Genomic DNA, 21,600 nt, shown 5'->3' on the forward strand with positions numbered 1-21,600 from the left:
GCTCATCCCCGCCCACCTCACACGTGCTCAGAACACTCACATGAGCCTGCAGGTGGGCAGAACCCTCTAACACAAGGCCTAGTTTATAATAAAGGGTTGACTGTTTCATGGAGTTTATGGAATACTGTACTGAAAGGGAAAAACAGGATGGAGTGCGGGTCCGGATGGTTGTCAGTGTGTCGGTTGTTCACCCCCGTGACTGGGGGCTGCAGCTGCCCTGCCCAGGATCAGAGAGAGGGTCGTACTGCAGTCGGTCCCCCAGGGAAAGTCCACATTCTGAATTCTGAGCACGGTTTCCACTGAACACATATGGCTTTCGCACCATCGTAAAGTCGAACCATCATGAGTGGGGGGATGATCTGTGTTGATTGTGGCAGTGTCCGCATACATGGGGAGGGTCCACTCGGTAGGGCTAGGCGCCTTCAGCGCTGGGTCCCCGACGCCTGCACCTGCGTCTGGCACAGGCGGGTACCACGTGGATGTTGAAGTGAGCGCCCTCCCGGCCCTGCCGTCTCCCGCCCCCGCCTCAGTGGAGCACAGGACGCAGGATGTGGGGGCACATTGTCACCTCAGTGGTGCCTTCGCGCTGGGCCCTTCCTGGAGTTTAGACTCCCGTCAAATGCCTACGATGGAAGGAGGTTCGTAGCTAGCTTTTCAGACTGAGCACAGATCTCCAGCCACCATTCTGTTTATGGTCCAGGCCCTGCCCTGCTCTGCAGGTGGATCCGTTGCTGGATCGCCAAGAACCTTGTGACTCCCAGGGAGACCCTGGCCCCTCAGCCACCCCGTGAGCGCCGTCCTGAGCCAGCGCCGGGCCACCTGCGCCCTTGCATCCTGTCGCCTGCCAGCACCCCCTGCTGCCATCCAGGCCTTTCAAAGCCCCTGCCACATAAAGAGGGAAAACCAGAACACCACTCTTCAGCAAGGGTGCACTCTGGTGCCTATTTTTATTTTAATGACTCATTCTCTCCTACCTCATTAGGCTTGCTTCTTTCAAGGGGGAATATCTGGCTGAATCTGCATAACCCCTTATTATTGACCTACGTCTGTTCACGCAGAAATGATTGCCACTCACGGCTCTCCTACCAGGCTCTTTTTGTAAATAATCTAAATTTATTTTCTCAAAGTAGAAAGAAAGGGGATGTCTTGCTGGTTCCGCAATTTCCTTGTTTTGCTGGACTGCAAGGCCCTGAGATTTTATTTATTTATTTATTTATTTATTTATGGCTGCGTTGGGTCTTCGTTGCTGTGCGTGGGCTTCAGTAGTTGTGGCATGCGGGCTCAGTAGTTGTGGCGCACGGGTTTAGTTGCTCTGCGGCATGTGGGATCTTCCCGGACCAGGGCTCGAACCCATGTCCCCTGCATTGGCAGGCGGATTCTTAACCACTGCGCCACCAGGGAAGCCCAGTCCCTGAGGTTTAAACGAATGTTCTTTGTCCCCACATCAGTGGCATGCAGCTCTTAGCTGAGGAAGGAGAACCCTGCAAACGTCGCTCTCAGCTCCAGGACCTCCTGACCTGCCCCCACCTGGTCCTGGTTCATGTGCTCCCCCCACCACCCGGCCTTGTTTCCCCCTGTCTTAGTGAGGCCACGGCCTTATACTTTAGAAATATTGCGAATTTGACTCTGAAGATGAAAGTTTTCCCCTCAAACCACTCCCCATTGTCATCATTCTGAAACCAGAGCTGGAGTGGGAAACAGATTTTGAGACTTTAAAAATTATTCCTTGCTGGGACCTAGAGACTGTCATACAGAGTGAAGGAAGTCAGAAAGAGAGAAACAAATACCGTATATTAACGCATATATGTGGAACCTAGAAAATGGTACAGATGAACCGGTTTGCAGGGCAGAAGTAGAGACACAGACGTAGAGAACAAACGTTTGGACACCAAGGGGGAAAGCGGGGCTGGGGGGATGAATTGGGAGATTGGGATTGACATATATACACTAATATGTATAAAATAGATACCTAATAAGAACCTGCTGTATAAAAAAAATAAAATAAAATAAAATTCAAAACAAAATTATTCCTTGCTGGTCTTCAGAGGCAAAATTCAGATAAGAGAGCTTATCAGTTATACTTGCGTTTCTACTCAAAAGCTCATGGCCGCTCAGTCAAAGGCCTCTTGTTCTGATCTTCCAACACTGCCCACAGTGCCCCAGACGGGCGGCAGCACACCCCGGGGCCTGGCATTTGGATGGAACATTTCTTCCCTGAGGAAAGAAGTGACAGTTTGAGACGGGGCGGGGTTGGGATGGAGAGTGCTGCCCACCCTGAGAAGTACCTGAGTTTGCGGGGATTCTGACTGAGCACCCCGAGTTCGTGGTCTGCTGCTGAACCTAGGTATGGTTGCTTTTGTTTGTGGAACTTTGAGAGAAAAAGAAATTCGTGGGGGCCCGGAGGGTCTGGTTTTGAAATGCAAACACGGGGGCTCTGAGTCAGACTTGGGCAGGGTGGCATTTTGTCTTTAAAGAGCAGCAATGTGGTTCCTCGATTTGTCTCCGCTGTCTTGACGTTTAGTTGGATTCCTGGGCAATTGGTCGGCCCGGGCACATCTCCACGGAGCATGGAGCCCTGGCCTTGGCACTGCCTGGCAAGTCTGTGTGCTTGGGGAGGGACTGTGGCTGGGAGGCCAGGCCGATTTTCAAGGCAGAACTGTGTGTAAAAACACCCAGTGACACATAACTTTTAGAAATTAAAATGCCTATTCTTGGGGAAAAAAGGCACACAGAAGTGTCATTGTAAGTTTACTTCTAATCTCTTACGGTAGAAGCTACAAAGCTGAGTTTACTTTCTAGCAAATTCTAGTTTATTTTCTAGAAAGTTGCATTTTATTACTGCAAAAGGATTTTATTTCCAAATGAGTATGCTTTTTTTGAGCAGGAGTTTTGGAGTCCCAGAGACAGAGGTTGAGAAGGTGATGGTATGCAATGGCAATTCTCAAGTTCAAGGAGGGGGAAAAAGTCATGCTTTGATGGGGAGACTTCTTTTTGACTGTCCATAAACTGGCATTTAAGTAGAAGTCAGCAGTTTCTCTGCACCAAGTTAAAGAATGTGGTGCTGGGTAAAGGGAGGCTTACGCCTTATATTCATTACTAACCAAAGAAAGGCAGGAAGAATTGTGATCCATCAGGTTTTTATGGCTAAGATAGCCGAGCTGTATTATTAGGATCACAACAGTCACAGCTGGTATAGATGGCTGACCTGTAGTATGTTTGTGTGTGTTGAGGGCAGGCGGTGGGGTGTGGAGTATATCACAGAATTATCTAAAATAATTAGAATAGTTATTGCCTAAATCTGAAGTGTGCAACTAGAAGAGTCCTGCTGGGGAAGCAAATCGTGGCAAACATTGGGTCTGTTGTGGAAATGTTCTAAAACCAGACTGTTAACACAGTGAGCCATTTTAAATGTAACTCGCTACGTGTTTGGAGAGAAACACATACCCTCTTTTTAGGAACCTGAAACAAACTCTTGGAGCTGCAGCATCACAGCCGGTGAGTCTGATTGCTGGGATTAATAAATCACAGCTGCGCCAGTCCCAATCTTGGCAGGATTCTGGATTCAGCTGTTTTCTCCTTGCCCCATTACGTTCTAGATTGATGGTCTGCATTATGTCTGGAGCCAGCCATCAGCTCGCTCTTTTCCTCTGCGGCTGTTGCGTGGCTGCCCTGGGGGTCCAGGCCGAGGAGCGCTGCCCGGCTGAGCGTCACCAGGCTGCCCAGTACGTGGCTGCCGTGTACGAGCACCGGTCCATCCTGAGCCCGAACCCGCTGGCCCTCACCAGCCGCGAGCAGGCCTTGGAGCTCATGAACCAGAACCTCGACATCTATGAACAGCAAGTGATGATCGCGGCCCAAAAGGCAAGAAGTGCTCCCGGGTCAGCTTGTTCGCAGAGCAGTGTAGATTAGCCCTTGGTGTTGCGTTCCCTCTGGGAAATCAGCCCGGCCAGTAAAGATGAGCTGAATGAGTCAGTCGGCTGGAGTCCCGCTACTGAGAGGCTGGTCTGCAGCACCAGCAGACCCTCTAAGGTTGGGAGGAGTGCAGAATTTGGGGCCTGCCCTAGACTTGCTGAGTCAGAGTGTACATTTTAGCAAGATTCCCCAGGTGATGCTTCCCCTCCAGCCTGGGAAGCCCAGGGCCAGGCACGTGGTGGTGCCAGAAGAACCGCTCGGTTGCTTGTAAACAAACGTGGTTGCCCAGCTCCCACGCCTGCAGAGTCAGTTGGGGAGTGCGCCGGGGCACTGGGATTTTTTAAGGTTCCCCGGTGGATTCAGATGTGCAGAAACATCTGAAAGCCAGCAGGCACGATGGCCTCTTATGCTCTCGGAGGCTTTCAGAGATAACTAAAGTAGTAAGCGGCCCCAGAGCTGCGTTTGCTGCCTCCCGATGACGTGGGGCTCCTTTCTGGTCCCCGCGCCAGACCCCGAACGGCCTGAGAGCTCAGTCCAGACAGAACCCAGCCCAGCGGACAAAGGACGCAGGTGCCGCCTTTGTGAAGGCTTCCTGAGCGGCCCCTTTTCCGCTCCTGCCGGGAAGGGTGGGGCAGACGGGGAGGTGTGGGAGCCAGAAGTCTCCGTAGGAAAATGGCCTGCTGGGAGGGCAGTCTGGCCCTGAGCCCCGGCGGGGGCGGGGGACCCGCCCGGCTGCTGGAGGAAGCCCCGCTCCGCCCTGCCGGGACAGCATGTGGGCTCCCTGCGAGCAGAGCGGCCCGCGTCTGTGAGTTCAGCGGGCAGACCTGTGGTGCCTGCAGGTCCTGCCTGAACAGCCCCCGTCTCCGTTCAGGGTGGTCAGCACTTCCTGGACAACCACTGGCCATCGCTACCTTTTAAAATGTAGCCTGTAGTCCCTATATATGTAACACACAAATGTTGGAAGGGCGCTTAAAGGCCGGTCCAGCTGTTCTGATGGGTGACACTGCTCTTTTTTTCCCCAACCCGACGTCCAGCTTCCCCTGGACGCCTCCAGTGGCCCAGGACTCACTGCCCACTTGAGGACAGTGGGAACGTCTGGAAAGGGCTTCCTTTCCATGGGCAACAATCAGCCTCCCTGTAACTGCCACCCATCGTCCTGTCCTCCTGGCCAAACAGAACAGACTGAATCCCATCCCACACACGCCATCTTTCCCAGATCTGAGGACGGCCCCAGCATGTCTCCCAGGCTGTCTCTCCAGTCCCACCCACAGTTCCCGGAGGGATGCGGTTCCAGCCCTGTCCCCCAAGACTTTCCGGGTTACGTCCCTGCCCTGAGCTGCACGCGGTTTTGTCGAGGGCAGGACGGGGGAAACCTGCCACCATGCTCATTCTACGTGTTGTCCCCAGAAGGAAAGCTTTTGGCAGCCACACCTTGCTGTGGGTTCATCAGGCGCTTGCTGTCAGCCAAAGCTCCTGAGCCCTTTTCACACAGACACACACGCTGTCCTGTACTTGTTAGGTTAATTTATTTAACCCGAGAACAAAGCCTCACATTTATGCCATTGAATTTCATCCTGGTGGGCTATTTGGGGGTCTTTACTGACAGACATCCTGCGTATCAGTTACCTTCACGTCATTCACACTTCTGGGACATACCTCATTTGTGTCTGCACTGAAGCCGGTGTAAAACCATCCCAGCCCGTGCCCGCAGGCCTCCTCCTGACACAGGTCCGTTCTCGGCACGAAGGTGTTGGCTTGCGGGCAGCTGAAATGTCACCCCCTTCTTCTCCATCCTTCCACAAGACCATGCTGAGACACTTGGCAGATGCCACACTGAAACCCAGAGACTGTGACTGCAGTTTTCCCCCGCATTTTAATAACCTGCCCCCCAATGAAACATATAACATGTTTTTCTTGAACCCATGCTGCCTGCAGGCATCATTCCTTCTCTGTTTGTGGTCCAGGAGCAGGGACAACAGCTGTTGATCCAGTCATTTTTAGGGCTTACAGACATCTTGGCTCCCCTACGTGGTTATATGTGTTAAAGTAACCTCTAACACAGGTTGATGCCATGCATGTGTCAAAGTTTTATATCAAACTTGCTATAAGGGCAGAGGTTCCTGCAGGCCAATTAAATGAGTTCTCTCATTTACAGGGAAGAAAAGGAGTTACGCTTAAAGATATTAGGCTGGGTGGTCAGCTGGGTTGGCACCCGGAATTCCCCAGGAGTTCTTGAGCTCACTGGTCTGTCAGAAAACTGCTCAAGCCCTTTATCAGGAATGCAAATTCCTCCCTAGAATGGATGGGTAATCACATCAGACCCCAAGTTCTGTCCCGGCTCAAGTCTGAGTCCTCATTCTGGGCAGATGTATATTAGGAAATGCAATTTAATTTTAATATTAATCTAATATGTATCCATAATGGTTAATGTCCATAGGAAACCATTCAGTGCTTTCAAAGTTGTGTTTTTAATAAAGGAAAACATGTGTCCAAGTATAATTTTCAAAAAGTTAGAAACATGACTCTTACACATAGAGAAGAATGGACATATGTCAAAGCTCTTATTTAACTCATTAATTAACTCAGGAACCAGTAAGATGGTAAAGCTGGTTCAAAAGATAACTTGAGGAACAGATGTGAGTGTATCCATCAGTCAAATGAATGTTGAAATGAATCTGCTAATAGATACAAAACGGGCTAATGTCCTACAGGGCAATAAAACTGTCATGTTTAGGGTGATCTTTTATTAAATAGCAAAGTCAAACAGTGATACATTCACTAGATGAATAATCCTTGAGTGTGCTTGTCAGTACCCTGGTATATTGTAGAAAGATATACGTATACAAAGAATGTATACATAAATTCTTCGTCTTGCTTTATTTCCAAGTTTGTGATAATTTTTCTTTCTAATGTGCAATAAGATGACCAGCCTCATATTCTGCTGGAGGGAGTGTACATTGCTGTAAGCTTTCTGGAAAGCTACTTGGCAACGTATATTAAGAATTTAAAATTTTTCATACACTTGACTCAGTATTTTCACTTATAAGGCTTTATTCTAAAGAAATAATCAGAGTTCCAATCAAAGATTTGTGTACAATGCTCATTCAGGAAGTGTTTTGGGCACCCTGTACGCAGATGGTCAACACAGTTTTTTTATTACAGAATGTTGGGAACAATTCAAATGCCCAATAACAGAGGATAAACTGTGGTATCCTCTTAAATATAATCCAGCATATAATACAAGTGATATTTCTGAAGGTATCTTTGTAGTCTTGATGCTCTGTAGTGAGAGAGTCAAGATGGAAAACCATTTGTTTATTATTGTCTCAATTATACAGGCACACACCTATACAGAGAGGGGGAAACAATGAAAATAGGCAAGATGTTAACAATAAGTATCTTCATGATATAGGATTATGAATTCTTCCTTTATGTTGTCTTTTCCAAATTTTCTACACTTAAACTTTTGAAAATTTTTTTATAACCAGGAAAAAAATTATAAGGAGTTTGCAGTGCATTCCAGAAATAGTGACTCAAATTGCCTGTTATTTTAGATTATTCATGCTTGCTCTGCCATCCTCCTCCACCTTTCACTGTGGGGTGATGCTGCCCCGGGCTTAACATTTTCAGCCGAGTAAGTGAAGAGCGGCAGCCGAAGGGGCCCTGGCGCTGGGAGCTGAGGGCTGCCCTGTTTGTTTGGGTTTCCTCAGGTTGCTGCCGCTGTCACAGGGAGCCTGGGGCTGTCACAGGCAAGGACCCCCAGTGTCTCCAGCTGTGGGAGAAGGCCTGTAGGGCGGTCAGGGCTCTGACGGGAGTCTCCTAACTCCTAAGGCAAGTTAGAGCAAGTCCTGGTTCCTATGCTGAAATCAGTGCACTTGACTTTCACCCACCAGCCCACTGGGGCCCGTTAGAATCACGTGGGGACCTGTTGCCAGGACCCCACCCACAGTTGACTGAAGCAGACTTTTTAGGGATGGGCCCAAGCATCACCGCTAAACAAAGATTGTGTTTTCAGAAGTCCCCTGTCTGATTTAGAAGCACAATGAAGGTTGAAAACCACCCACCAGACTAGCGGTAGCACATCTGCTGAGCCTGATACTCAGGCCTGTTACAGTCGCTGCTCCATCTCCCATGGCACCACCACCAACTCCAAACCCCTCCAAACTCCTGCTCCCTTCAGCCAGACTCACTTGTAACCTTCTTCCCTGACCAGCCCTCGGTACGGTGCTGGTCCCTAGAAGACTTTGTCTTTCTTCCCTCAGAGTTAGGCCAAGTGAGACAGCTCCCCCAAGGCTCAGATCCCTGCCGAGCCCAGCTACCACGTCTGGACCTCTGTGGTTCCTGGTTCAGAGCAGCTGCAGGACGGCTGTCAGAGGAATGAAGGGGTGCTTCCCGTTATCTGTTAACGGACTATTCTCTGATGTTTTGACTTGCAGGGTGTACAGATTATAGTGTTTCCAGAAGATGGCATCCATGGATTCAACTTTACAAGAACATCCATTTACCCATTTTTGGACTTCATGCCTTCTCCCCACCTGGTCAGGTGGAACCCATGCCTGGAGCCCCACCGATTCAATGACACGGAAGTATGTAAGGGGACCAGCCTTCCTCCTCAGGAGGTGGGAGGCTCATGGAGATGAACCAAGCCAGGGGCCAAGAGCCAGGACATGTTGAATGAGACTGACAGGAGCCCTTAGGGGCCTGAGAACCAAACCCGAGCTCCATGTGCCACAGTCATTCACTTAAAGAATGTCTGCTATTATGAGGCATTTACTCATCTGTGGATCGTTCTATTTGTTAATCACACAAGAAATGCATGAATATATGCTTCTACAACAAATCAAAGTTAAAAGAATGAAAGCCCACCTTCACCACACCCCATCCCTCATCCACCTCCCTTTCTAGACAAACTGCCATCAGTGCATCCACCTATATTCTTTTCTATGCATCTCATAGATACTGACATCTTTATTTTTAAATTTTATTATTTTTACTGAAGTACAGTTGATTTACAATGTTGTGTTAATTTCTTCTGTACAGCAAAGTGATTCAGTTATACTTACATATATTCACTATTTTTTATATTCTTTTCCATTATGGTTTATCACAGGATATTGAATATGGTTCCCTGTGCTATACAGTAGGACCTTGTTTATCTATTTTATATATAGTAGTGCATCTGCTAATCCCAAACTCCCAATTCATCCCTCCCCAGCCCCCCTTGGCAACCAGAAGACTGTTCTTTATATCTGTGAGTCTCTTTCTGTTTCATAGATAGGTTCATTTATGTATATTTTAGATTCCACATATAAATGATATCAAAGGTATTTGTCTTTCTCTTTCTGACTTACGTCACTTAGTATGATAATCTCTAAGTCCATCCATGTTGCTGCAAATGGCATTATTTCATTCTTTTTATGGTTGAGTAGTATTCCATTGTGTGTATGTATATATGTATATGTGTATATATCTATACACACATACCACATTTTCTTTATCCATTCATCTGTCGATGGACATTTAGATTGTTTCCATGTCTTGGCTACTGTGAGTAGTCTGCTGTGAACACAGGGATGCATGTTTCTTTTTGAATTATAGTTTTGTCTGGATATATTCCCAGGAATGGGGTTGCTAGATCATGTGGTAGTTCTGTTTTTAGTTTTTTGAGGAACCTCCACACTGTTTTCCACAGTGGCTGCACCAATTTACATTCCCACCAACACTGCAGGAGGGTTCTCTTTTCTCCACACCCTCTCCAGCATTTGTTATTTGTAGACTTTTTAATGATGGCCATTCTGACCGGTGTGAGGTGCTACCTCATTGTAGTCTTGATTTGCATTTCTCTAATAACTAGCAATGTTGAGCATCTTTTGATGTGCCTGTTGGCCATCTGTATGTCTTCTTTGGAGAAATGTCTGTTTAGGTCTTCTGCCCATTTTTCGATTGGGTTGTTTTTTTGTTGTTGTGTGAGCTGTTTGTGTATGTTGGAAATTGAGCCCTTGTCAGTCGCATCATTTGCAAATATTTTATCCTAGTCTGTAGGTTGTCTTCTCGTTTTGTTTACGGTTTCCTTTGCTGTAGAAAAGCTTATAAAGTTTGAATAGGTCCCATTTGTTTATTTTTGCTTTTATTTCTGTTGCCTTGGGAGATTGACCTAAGAAAACAATGGTACAATTTCTATCGGAGAATGTTTTGCCTATGTTCTCTTCTAGGAGTTTTATGGTGTCATGTCTTACATTTAAGTCTTCAAGCCATTTTGAGTTTATTTTTGTGTATGGTGTGAGGATGTGTTCTAACTTCATTGATTTACATGTGGCTGTCCAGCTTTCCTAACACCACTTGCTGAAGAGACTCTCTTTTCTCCATTGTATATTCTTGCCTCCTTTGTTGAAGATTAACTCACTGTAGATGTGTGGGTTTATTACTGGGCTCTCTGTTCTGTCCCATTGATCCATATGTTTGTTTTTGTGCCAAGACCACACTGTTTTGATTACTGTGGCTTTGTAATATTGTCTGAAGTCTGGGAGGGTTATGCCTCCAGCTTTGTTCTTTTTCCTCAGGATTGCTTTGGCAATTCTGGGTCTTTTATGGTTCTATATAAATTTTAGGATTATTTGTTCTAGTTCTGTGAAAAAATGTCATGGGTAATTTGATAGGGATTGCATTAAGTCTGTAGATTGCTTTGGGTGGTATGGCCATTTTAACAATATTAGTTCTTCCAATCCAAGAGCATGGGATATCTTTCCATTTCTTTATTTTTTTAAATTATTTTTTTAAAATTTATTTATTTATTTTTGGCTGTGTTTGGTCTTCATTGCCGCACATGGACTTTCTCTAGTTGTGGCGAGCGGGGGCTACTCTTCGTTGTGGTGCGCGGGCTTCTCATTTCAGTGGCTTCTCTTGTTGCAGAGCAAGGGCTCTAGGCACGGAGGCTTCAGTAGTTGCAGCTCGCAGGCTCGTAGTTGTGGCTTGCAGGCTCTAGAGTGCAGGCTCAGTAGTTGTGGCTCACGGGCTTAGTTGCTCCGCGGCGTGTGGGATCTTCCCAGACCAGGGCTCGAACCCGTGTCCCCTGCATTGGCAGGCTGATTCTTAACCACTGTGCCACCTGGAAAGTCCCTCCATTTCTTTAAATCATCTTCAGTTTCCTTTATTAATGTTTTATAGTTCTCAGCATATAAGTCTTTCACCTCCTTGGTCAGGTTTATTCCTAAGTTTTTTTTTTTTTTTTTGATGTGCTTTTTAAAAGGGATTTTTTTTTTTACATTCCCTTTCTGATAATTTATTTTTAGTGTAGAGAAATGCAACTGATTTCTGTATGTTAATCTTGTATCCTGCTACCTGGCTGAATTCATTTATCAGTTCTAGTAGTTTTTGTGTGGAGTCTTTAGTGTTACTATAGACTATATATATATATAGTATCATGTCATCTGCACATAATGACAGTTTTACCTCTTACCTTCCAATTCGGATACCTTTTATTTCTTTTTCCTGTCTGATTGCTGTGGCTAGGACTTCCAATACTATGTTGAATACAGGTGGTGAGAGTGGGCATCCTTGTCTTGTTCCAGATTTTAGCAGGAAGGCTTTCAGCTTTTCACCTTTGAGTATTACATTGGCTGTGGGTTTGTCATAAAAAGCTTTTACTATGTTGAGATATGTTCCCTCTATACCCACTTCGGTGAGAGTTTTTTTCATGAATGGATGTTGAATTTTATCAAATGCTTTTTCTGCATCTATTGAGATGATCATGTGTTTTTTGTCTTTTGTTGATGTGATGTATCACATTGATTTGCGTATATTGAACCATCCTTGTGACCCTGGGATGAAGCCAACTTGGTTGTGGAGCATGATCTTTTTTATGTGTTGTTGGATTCAGTTTGCTAATATTTTGTTGAGAATTTTTGCATCTATATTCCTCAAAGATAATGGCCTGTAATTTTCTTACTTGGTAGTGGCTTTGTCTGGTTTTGGTATCAGGGCGATGGTGGCTTCATAGAATGTCTTTGTGAGTGGCCCCTCCTCTTCAATCTTTTGGAGGAGTTTGAGAAGGATCAGTATAAGTTATTCTTTGTATGTTTGGCAGAATTCCCCAGTGAAGCCATCTGGTCCTGGACTTTTGTTTGTAGGAAGTTTTCTTTTCTTTTTTTTTATTACAGATTCTATTTCACTTGTAGTGATCAGTCTGTTCAAATTATCTATTTCTTCTTGATTCAGTTTTGGTGGGCTGTATGATTCTAGAAACTTGTCCATTTCTTCTAAGTTGTCCAATTTGTTGGTGTATAATTGTTCATAGTATTCTCTTATGGTTTTCTGTATTTCAGCAGTATTGGTTGTTATTTCTCCTTTTTCATTTCGTATTTTGTTTATTTGGGTCCCCTCTCTTTTCTTCTTGGTGAGCCTGAGCAGAGGTTTGTTGATTTTGTTTACCCTTTCAAAGAACCAGCTCTTGGTTTTATTGATTTTTTTCTATTGTTTTTTAATCTCCATTTTATTCATTTCCTCTCTGATCTTAATTATTTCCTTCCTTCTGCTGACTTTAGGTTTTGTTTGCCCTTCTTTTTCTAATTCTTTTAGGTGGTAGGTTAGGTTGTTTGTTTGAGATTTTTCTTGTTTTTTGAGGAAGGCCTGTATCACTATGAACTTCCCTCTAAGAACTGCTTTTGCTGCATCCCATAGATTTTGTATGGTTGTGTTTTCATTGTCATTTGCCTCAAGGTATTTTTTAATTTCTTCTTTGATTTCATTGTTGACCCATTGGTTTTTTAGCAGCATGTTGTTTAGTCTCCATGTAATTGTTTTTTTCTCATTTCTTTTTCTGTGGTTGATTTCTAGTTTCATGCCATTGTGGTCAGAAAAGATGCTTGAAATAATTTCTATCCTCTTAAATTAGTTGAGGCTTATTTTGTGCCCTAGTATGTGGTCAATCCTAGAGAGTGTTCCATGTGCACTTGAAAAGAATGCATTTTTTAAAAATTTAATGTCCTGAAAATATCAATTAAATCCAACTGTTTGATTGTATCATTTAGGATCTCTGTTGCCATATTGATTTTCTGTCTAGAAGATCTGTCCATTGATGTGAGTGGGGTGTTAAAGTCTCCTATTATTGTGCTCCTGTCAGTTTCTCCCTTTATGTCTGTATTTGTTTTATGTATTTGGCTGCTCCTGTATTGGGTGCATATATGTTGATGAGTGTAATATCTTCTTCTTTTATTCATCCTTTTGTCATTATATAGAGTCCTTCTTTATCTTTCTTTATGGCCTTTGTTTTAAAATCCGTTTTGTCTGATATGAGTATTGTGACCCTTGTTTTCCTGTCATTTCTGTCTGCATGAAATATTTTTCCACCCCCTCACTTTCAATCTATGTGTGTCCTTTGCCCTAAAGTGAGTCTCTTGTAAGCAGCATATTGTAGGCTCTTGTTTTTTAACCCAGTCTTCCACTCTGTGTCTTTTGATTGGAGCATTTAGTCCACTGACATTTAAGGTAATTATTGATAGATATGAATTTATTGCCACTTTAGAACTTGTTTTCTCCTTGATTTTTTAATTTCTTCTTTGTTCCTTTTTCTTTTTCCTTTTGTGGTTTGATGATTTTCTTTTGTATTATGCTTATGTTCTCTTCTTTTTGGTTTTTGTGAATATATTGTATGTTTTTGATTTGTGGTTACCCTGTATTTCAAGTACGTTAACCCTTTCCTATATCTAATTGCTTTAGACTGGTAGTCATATAGACTGAAACACATTCTAGAAAAATAATCTACATTTTCATATTCTCCTCTTTCACATTTTATGATTTTAATTATTTATGATTTTACACCTTCATATTCATCTGTTTGCTGTTCATTGTGGTTATCATTGCTTTCACAGAATTTTTTTTTTTAATCTGTGTACTGGCTTATTTAAGTGATTTATTTTCCAATTGTGATTTTCCTCTTTCCTATAGATTCCTTCTTCTTTTCTATTTAGAGAAGACCTTTCAATATTTCCCTTAGGATAGGTTTACTACTGCTGTATTCTTTTAGCTTTTGCTTGTCTGGGAAAGTCTTTCTCTCTCCTTCTATTCTAAATGATAATCTTGCTAGGTAGAGTATCCTAGGTTGCAGCTTAGGATAGAGTATCCTAGGTTGCAGTTTGCCACTCCCTTCTGGCCTGCAGCTTTTCTGTAGAGAAATCAGCTGGTAGCCTTATGGGGGTTCCCTTGTAATTAACTCTGTTTTTCTCTTGCTGCCTTTAGAATCCTCTATCTTTAACTTTTGCCATTTTAATTATAGTATGTCTTGGTGTAGGTCTGTTTTGGTTCACCTTGTTTGGGACCCTCTGTGCTTCCTGTACCTGTTTCTTTCTTTAGGTTTGGGAAGTGTTCAGCCGTAATTTCTTCAAATACATTTTCGATCCCCTTTTCTCTTTCTTTTCCTCTGGAATCCCTATTATGTGTAGATTGGCATGTTTTATATTATCCCATAGGTCTTTTATATTGCGTTCATCTTTTTGTATCTGGCTTTCTGTCTGCTGTTCTGATTGAGTGATTTCCATTATTCTATCTTCTGGATCATTTATTTGTTCTTCTGCATTATTCAATCTGCTGTTCATTGCCTTTAGCTCAGCTTTTGTCTGGGCAAATGAGTTTTCTAATTTTTCTTAGCTCCTCTTTATAGTTTCTAGTTCCTTTTTACAGTAATCTGCATTTCTATCAATAGTCCTTCTTAATTCCTTTAGTATTTTCATTATCTCCTTTTTGAACTTGGTGTCTGTTAAAGAGATCTGTTTCATTGTTTGTTCTTTCAGGGGAATTCTCTTGATCTTTTAATTTGGAATGGCTCCTCTGCTTCTTTATTTTACTTATGTTTCTCTTACTCTGTGAGTTTGGGAGAAACAATTATCTACTGTGGTCCTGGAAGGCTATTTTTATGTGGGAGTGTCCCTGTGTAGCCTGTGTGGGTTTAATATTTTTTGGTATGAAGGCTGTTTTCACTATGAATGCCTGCGACCTCTTTCCTCAGTGTGTGCTGGCCGTTATGCCCTTGATAGGAGGTGTGGTGGTGTTGTGGTGACCAGAGCCTGCACTGGGTATTGAGCAGGGTCTGCTCCCTAGTTGTTGGAGTAGAAGCCCCTAGGATCCATTTCTGAGCTGGGGTACGAAGTAGGCAGGATTGGAGCACTCCCACTGGGAGAGGACCCACTGAATATTCCTCTGCCAGAGCTGTTCACCCATGAGGGTGCTCTGTGGTGTCACCTGTTGTATGCTTACAAAGTACACTGTTGTTGGCACTGCCTTCAGCCCCATCTCAACCTTGGGAATGCTGTCAGTCAGCCCTGATGTCCCTCAGGCATTGTTTTCACAAGGCTACCACTGCAAATCCATTGAAGTCAGGTACCAAGACTGCAGTAGTCACACACCTGGACCTGCTGTGGGAGCTATGGAAGCAGCCCAGACCCTGGCCCAGCCTCTATGTACATGCACCCACAAAGCCCACAGATGCTAAGGCCAGTCCTGTGCCAGCCATGGGAGTACCCATTGTCCACTTGGGTGTCCCTCAGGCACTGAGTTTACAAAGCAGGCGCCAGTAGGGTAAATCTGCACAGCCGCAGGGAGAGGGCTCAGATTTCAGTCCCGCCTCTGCATGTGGGCAACCCACTAGCGCGCTCCCGGAGCTCGTAGAGGAGCGCATGGAGAAAGCGGCTGCTGTGGTGGGCCCCACCCCTCGCTTTGCTGACATGCGTGTTGACAATGGGGTTTCAATGGTGGCACACGCCTGCCATGAGTATGCCAAAAGTGAGGCTACTATGGCAGGCTCGCCCCTCCCTTCCGCGCTCCTTAACAAAGGCTCTTCGCTTCTATGGAGGGCCCGGCCTTCCTCCATGTATACCGCTGGTTGCAGCCCGTACCACACTCCAGCCCCTTCAGGCTGTCTCTGCAGCCAACCGCAGTGCTCTCCCCAGGTCTGTCCTCTGAAGCCCGAGTTCCAGCACCCAGCCCCAGCACGTACCAGTGGATGCGCGTCTCAGGCTGAGGAGCGCAGGGCAGTGGCCTGGCTGATCCTCCTCTCCAGTGAAGGGGCTTCCCAGAGTGTGGGAACCTTTTCTCTTTCACAACTACCTCCCAGGGTCACAAGTCCTGTCCCAATTCCCTTTTTTTCTTTCGCCCTACCCAGTTGTGTGGAGATCCTTCTTGCGATTTTGGGTGTTGGAGATATTCTGCCAGCGTTCAGTAGGTATTTTGTGAGAATTGTTCCAGATCTAGATGTATTTTTGATGTATTTGTGGGAGGAGGTAAGCTCCATGTCCTTCTACTCCGCCATATTGATTGGAGCCTCCCAAGATAAGCACTTTTAAAATTACTTTTTAAAGAGCACCAAGTTTTCCCTTTAAAAGATTTTGATTGCACTTTGCATCCCCAGTAATAGCGCATGAGTGCCTGTTTGCCCATCCTTTGGTCAATGCAAGATAGAATAGTCTTTCTAATTTTTGCCAATCTTATAGAGGTGAAAAGTGATACCTCATTATCATTTTAATTTGTATCTCCTTACTACTACTGAGACTGAGCATCTTGTCAATGTGTGTTGGCCGTTTGTATTTGTTCATCTAGGAACCACCTGTTCATATCCTTTGCACGCTTTCAGTAGTGGTTACTTTTTTCTTATTGATTTATGATAGCTATTTATATATTATCCATACAATACAGGTACTATTTTAAAATTGTAAGAAAAAGGCAGGGTTTAAAAATTTCCTTTATTTACACTTTTTTTTTTTCCCTCTAGGTCCTCCAGCGCCTGAGTTGTATGGCTGTCAAGGGAGAGATGTTCCTGGTGGCCAATCTTGGGACAAAGCAGCCTTGTCATAGCAGTGACCCAGGGTGCCCAAATGATGGCAGATACCAGTATAACACGAACGTGGTGTTCAGCAGTAATGGAACCCTGGTTGACAGCTACCGCAAACAAAACCTCTACTTTGAAGCAGCGTTCAATACCCCCCTGGAAGTGGATCGCATCACCTTTGATACCCCCTTTGCTGGCAAGTTTGGCATCTTCACTTGCTTTGACATATTGTTCTTCGACCCTGCTGTCAGGCTCCTCAGAGACTCAGAGGTGAAGCATGTCGTGTATCCGACTGCCTGGATGAACCAGCTCCCACTCTTGGCAGCCATTCAGATTCAGAGAGGTTTCGCCATCACCTTTGGCGTCAACTTTCTGGCTGCGAACATCCACCATCCATCTCTGGGGATGACGGGAAGTGGCATACACGCCCCTCTGAAGTCCTTTTGGCACCATGACATGGAAAGCCCTGAAGGTCACCTTATAATTGCCCAAGTAGCCAAAAATCCACAGGGTCTCATTGGTACAGGGAATGCCACAGGGAAAATGGACCCATCCCATAGTAAGTTTTTAAAAATCTTGGCAGGGGATCCATACTCTGAGAAGGATGCTCAGGACGTCCACTGTGATGGAGCCCCCAAATGGAACACGAATGCCCCTCCCACGTTTAACTCTGAGATGATGTATGACAATTTCACCCTGGTTCCCGTGTGGGGCAAGGAAGGCTACCTCCGAGTCTGTGCAAATGGCCTTTGCTGTCATTTGCTTTACCAGAGGCCCACTCTGTCCAAGGAGCTGTATGCCCTGGGGGTCTTTGACGGCCTTCACACTGTGCACGGCACTTACTACGTTCAAGTCTGTGCCCTGGTCAAGTGTGGCGGTCTTGGCTTTGAAACCTGTGGGCAGGAGGTCACAGAGGCTGCGGGGATATTTGAGTTTCACCTGTGGGGGAACTTCAGTACCTCCTATATCTTTCCAATGCTTCTGACCTCAGGGATGACCCTGGAAACCCCTGACCAGCTGGGCTGGGAGAATGATCACTATTTCCTGAGGAAGAGCGGACTGTCCTCCGGCCTGGTGACGGCAGCTCTCTACGGGCGGTTGTATGAGAAGGACTAGGGGGTGTGGGGTGAGCTCCCCCTGCACTGGCACAGGCCAAAGCTCACAGCACCGGGACCACTTCTTCGCCCCAGAGCCCATCCTGGGAGCCATGGGAAGAGGTAGGGAGACAGATTTCGCCAGTGTCTTTTCCTCTTAAGCGCAAATTTGTGAGACATTTTCTGGTATTTTCTACTCACATTTCTATTTTTCAAGCCACGTCTTCCTCCAGCAGATCTTCCATTACACAATTGTTTTAAGAGCGCAAACAAAAATAAATGTCAGTTTATATTTTACATGTCCACAAAACAGCAGGTTTCGTGTGTGTTCTTGCTGTTGATCAAGTGACACCCAGGATAAACAGGTATTTCAGAAGCCTCAAACATTTTCTAGGGTAAGAAACAAACTCTCAGAGCAAAAGCCATGTTAGAAATGGCTGCCATGGGGACTTTTCCATTCTGGTTGGCCAGAATTCATCCCCCCGCACTGATTGTGCCAGAGCCGCCAGCAGCATCAGCAATGTGGATCCTGAGGCAGCTTTTAAAAATAGAAGGGAAGCTTTTCTCACATCTGCCTTTCTGTCAGTGATCGGAATGTGTCAGGCAGGACTCAGAATAACTGGAAAGAAAGAGTGCAGTGCCCCGGAGAGAGAGGCTGGAAAAAAGTGCTGAGGAGAGGGCAGCGATGGGAACAGATGAGTCATAGGGTTCTTGTGCACAGCGTGTCTCATCCAGGGATTCCAGACACCTTAATAAATCACATTAGCTCTGGGCAAGAGCCTTCCGGCTGCCCAACAACTGTGCAGGGTGGAACGATGCTGGGAATTCATTCCCAGTCCGCTGGCAGGGCCTTCTCTTTGCAGACGGGTTGCAGGAACGGTGTGGGGTTTGGCCCGCTTAGTCTTTATTCAGTCACTCAACAGCTGTGTTTGGAAAGCCCACCAGGGACAGAGCGAGGACCTCCCAAAATATGGACTGCACGTGCAAAATCATATCAGTGTGTGAAGACATTCTTTAGGCCACTGGTCTGTATTATTTGTATCCAACATTTCAAAGTCACTTTGACTCTATGCCTAGTAACTGTTTCAGATCATTTTTAAGGTGCAAAATCGGTAGCTTTTAAAGAAAATGGATAGTTAGCTTTCTGTGATTTGCCTCTTCAATGTGTGGCTATTTAGTTTCATCTCCTTTATAAATTAGGTTTTTAAAAACAGTATATGCATACATCTACACATAATTACATGAAGTAAAAAATGAAATTCTTTCCCCATTCCCCCCACAGTGTGGCTTTCCAGACCCCTTCCTGGCTTTTAGGCAGGATAATAAAGGTCCTAGGGTCAGGCTCACCAGCTTTACTTTCTTGGCCTCCCTGTTTACCCTTCACTACGTAGACCTCGACTATTTATTTGAACCTTGCTGTGCCCCAGTTTTCTCATTTGTGGGATGTGTATTGAATCAATCATCCATGTGGGAAAGAAGCAAAGACCCGCTGACTCACTGCCTGCTTGCAAAGTCCTAGAATGAGTCAAGCCGGCCTTCAGGGAATTTGCAGGAACAGCTCAGGATTCCTGAGGAAACCCAGGAGGTCCCCCCGGAACGGGACGGGGACCTCTCCCACCAGATGCTGACGCAGACCCGGGAGGGGCGAGCTGGAGGGGGCACATGGCTCCGGATGTGGCCGCCCCTGCTCCAGGGAAACAGAAATCATCTCAGAAATGCATATTGTTGCTTCCTGCCAAGATGATTCAAATCATCCAGAGAGAGACAGAGGCCAGGCCTAAACACAGACTTGGTGGAGCTACTTCACCCAGCAAACATTTTTGAAGCACCTGCTGGGTGCACATTTTGCTCTTCTGAGCAGAGTACTGAGAACTTTCCCCGAGTCACTATCTACTGACAATTCAGAACTAACTAACTGCTCGTGAAGTAGAAATGAGGGGGACAAGAAATTATGGTTTTTATGATAAAAAGTAGTTGCCAGATGGCAGAACAAAGTGGAGGGCAGGGGGGAAATGAGTAAAATAAATCATTTTCAGGAAAAAAAAAAGGCACGTATGACTCACGGTTGTGATACGCTTCTGTCAGCTGTGATCCTGAAACTCAGGAAGCAGATGGCGATCTTGACCATAACACAGGGGCAGACACCCAGTGTATTTTTGGTGGAATGAGGCCTGGGGGAAGCGGCTGTCCGTATGGTTTCTCATGGGGGTGCAGCTGCGCCTCTCTGTGGTCTTCCGCGCAGAGGGAGTGAGAGACAACGATGGGCTTAAAAAGTCCTGTTCTTAGAGAAGGTAAAGCCACGGCCTGCTGGCAGCCTGTCCGCCCCTGTGCCCACCATGGCCTCTCGAGAGGAGGGCCTGCCCACAGCCCTGCTGAGGGAAACCCACCAGGGCCAGTGCTGACCCACAGGCGGCCGGCTCAGTGCCCTCACCCCCAAAAGAAACCCTGTAACCACGAGCAGTCATGTCCATTCTCCCTCCCCCCATCCCATGGCAACTACTAATACACTTTCTATCTCTACAGATTTGCCCATTCTGAACATTTTACATAAATGGAATCATACAATATGTGGCCTTTCGTTCCTGCCTTCTTCCACTTAGTGTAATGTTTTCAAGGTTTATCCTTGTGTAGTATGTATAAGTTCTCCCTTCTTATGGTTGAATAGTATTTCATTGTATAGATATACCCCATTTGTTTATCCATTAAGTTAGTGGACATTGCGTTGTTTCCACTTTTTGGCTATTAGGAATAATGCTGCCATGAATATTCATGTACAAGTTTATATGTGAATATACGTTTGCAATTCCTTGGGTATATATCTAGGAGTGTAATTGCTGGGTCATACAAGTCAATGTTTAATTATTTGAGGAACTGTCAGACAGACTGTTTTCCAAAGGGGCTGCATCATTTTTCATCCCTATTAGCAATGTATAAGAATTCAAATTTCTCCACATCCTTGCTAATGCTTGTTATTGTCTGTTTGTTAAAATCATAGCCATCTCAGTGGTTGTGGTTTCTCATCGTGGTTGTGATTTCATTGCCCTAGTTGCTAATAACGCTGAACATCTTTCTAAGTGCTTACTGGCCACCCATATATCTTCTTTGAAGAAATTATTAAAATCTTATGCCCATTTAAAAAATTGGATTGTGTTTTTATTATTTAGTTGTAAGAGTTCTTTGTCTGTTTTGGATATTAGACCCTTATCAGATAAGTGATCTGCAAATATTTTCTCCATTTGTTGGTTGTCTTTTCACTTTTTGATACTGTTTTTTGGTACACAAAAGTTTTTAATTTTGTGATGAAATTTTTAATTTTAAGATGAAGTCGAATTTATCTTTTTTCTTTGGTTGCTTGTGCTTTAGGTGTCATACCTAATTCAAGGTCACAGGCTCACAGCTATGTTTTCCTCTAAGAGTTTTATTGTTTGAGCTCTTACGCTTAGATCTACGATCCACTGAAGTTAATTTTTCTATGTGTTGTGAGATAGGGGTGCAAATTCATTCTTTTGCAAGTGAGCATCTAGCTGTCCCAGCGCCATTTGTTGAAAGACATTATTCTTTCCCCATTGTATTGTCTTGGTGCCCTTATTGAAATCTATTGACCATAAATATACAGGTTTATTTCTAGACTCAATTCTATTCCATTGATCTGTATGTCTGTCCTAAAGCAAGTACCACACTTGTCCTTATTACAGTAGCATTGTAGTAAGTTTTTAAATTGGGAAGCGTTGAGTCCTCTTTGTTCTTTATCAAAATTGTTTTGGCTATTTTGGGTCCTTT

At 44.9% G+C, this 21,600-nt stretch overlaps 1 protein-coding gene across 3 annotated transcripts in view; it reads left to right on the forward strand.

Moving 5' to 3' along the window:
- Positions 1 to 20,945, forward strand: part of BTD (biotinidase) — a 67,987-nt gene extending 47,042 nt beyond the window's left edge. For 2 of the 3 annotated variants that reach the window (XM_061194701.1, XM_061194702.1), the window contains exons 2-4: positions 3,597 to 3,861; positions 8,349 to 8,498; positions 16,670 to 20,945. In XM_061194701.1, the coding sequence (XP_061050684.1) occupies positions 3,601 to 3,861; positions 8,349 to 8,498; positions 16,670 to 17,842 (1,584 nt within the window). In that variant the 5' untranslated portion in view covers positions 3,597 to 3,600 and the 3' untranslated portion in view covers positions 17,843 to 20,945. Of the gene's footprint in view, positions 1 to 3,596; positions 3,862 to 8,348; positions 8,503 to 16,669 lie in introns of all 3 variants that reach the window. The other variant, XM_061194703.1, reaches the window with a different exon arrangement.
- The last annotated feature ends 655 nt before the right edge of the window (positions 20,946 to 21,600 follow it).

This window comes from Eubalaena glacialis, chromosome 6 (assembly GCF_028564815.1).
Source record: "Eubalaena glacialis isolate mEubGla1 chromosome 6, mEubGla1.1.hap2.+ XY, whole genome shotgun sequence".
Lineage (NCBI taxonomy): Eukaryota > Metazoa > Chordata > Mammalia > Artiodactyla > Balaenidae > Eubalaena > Eubalaena glacialis.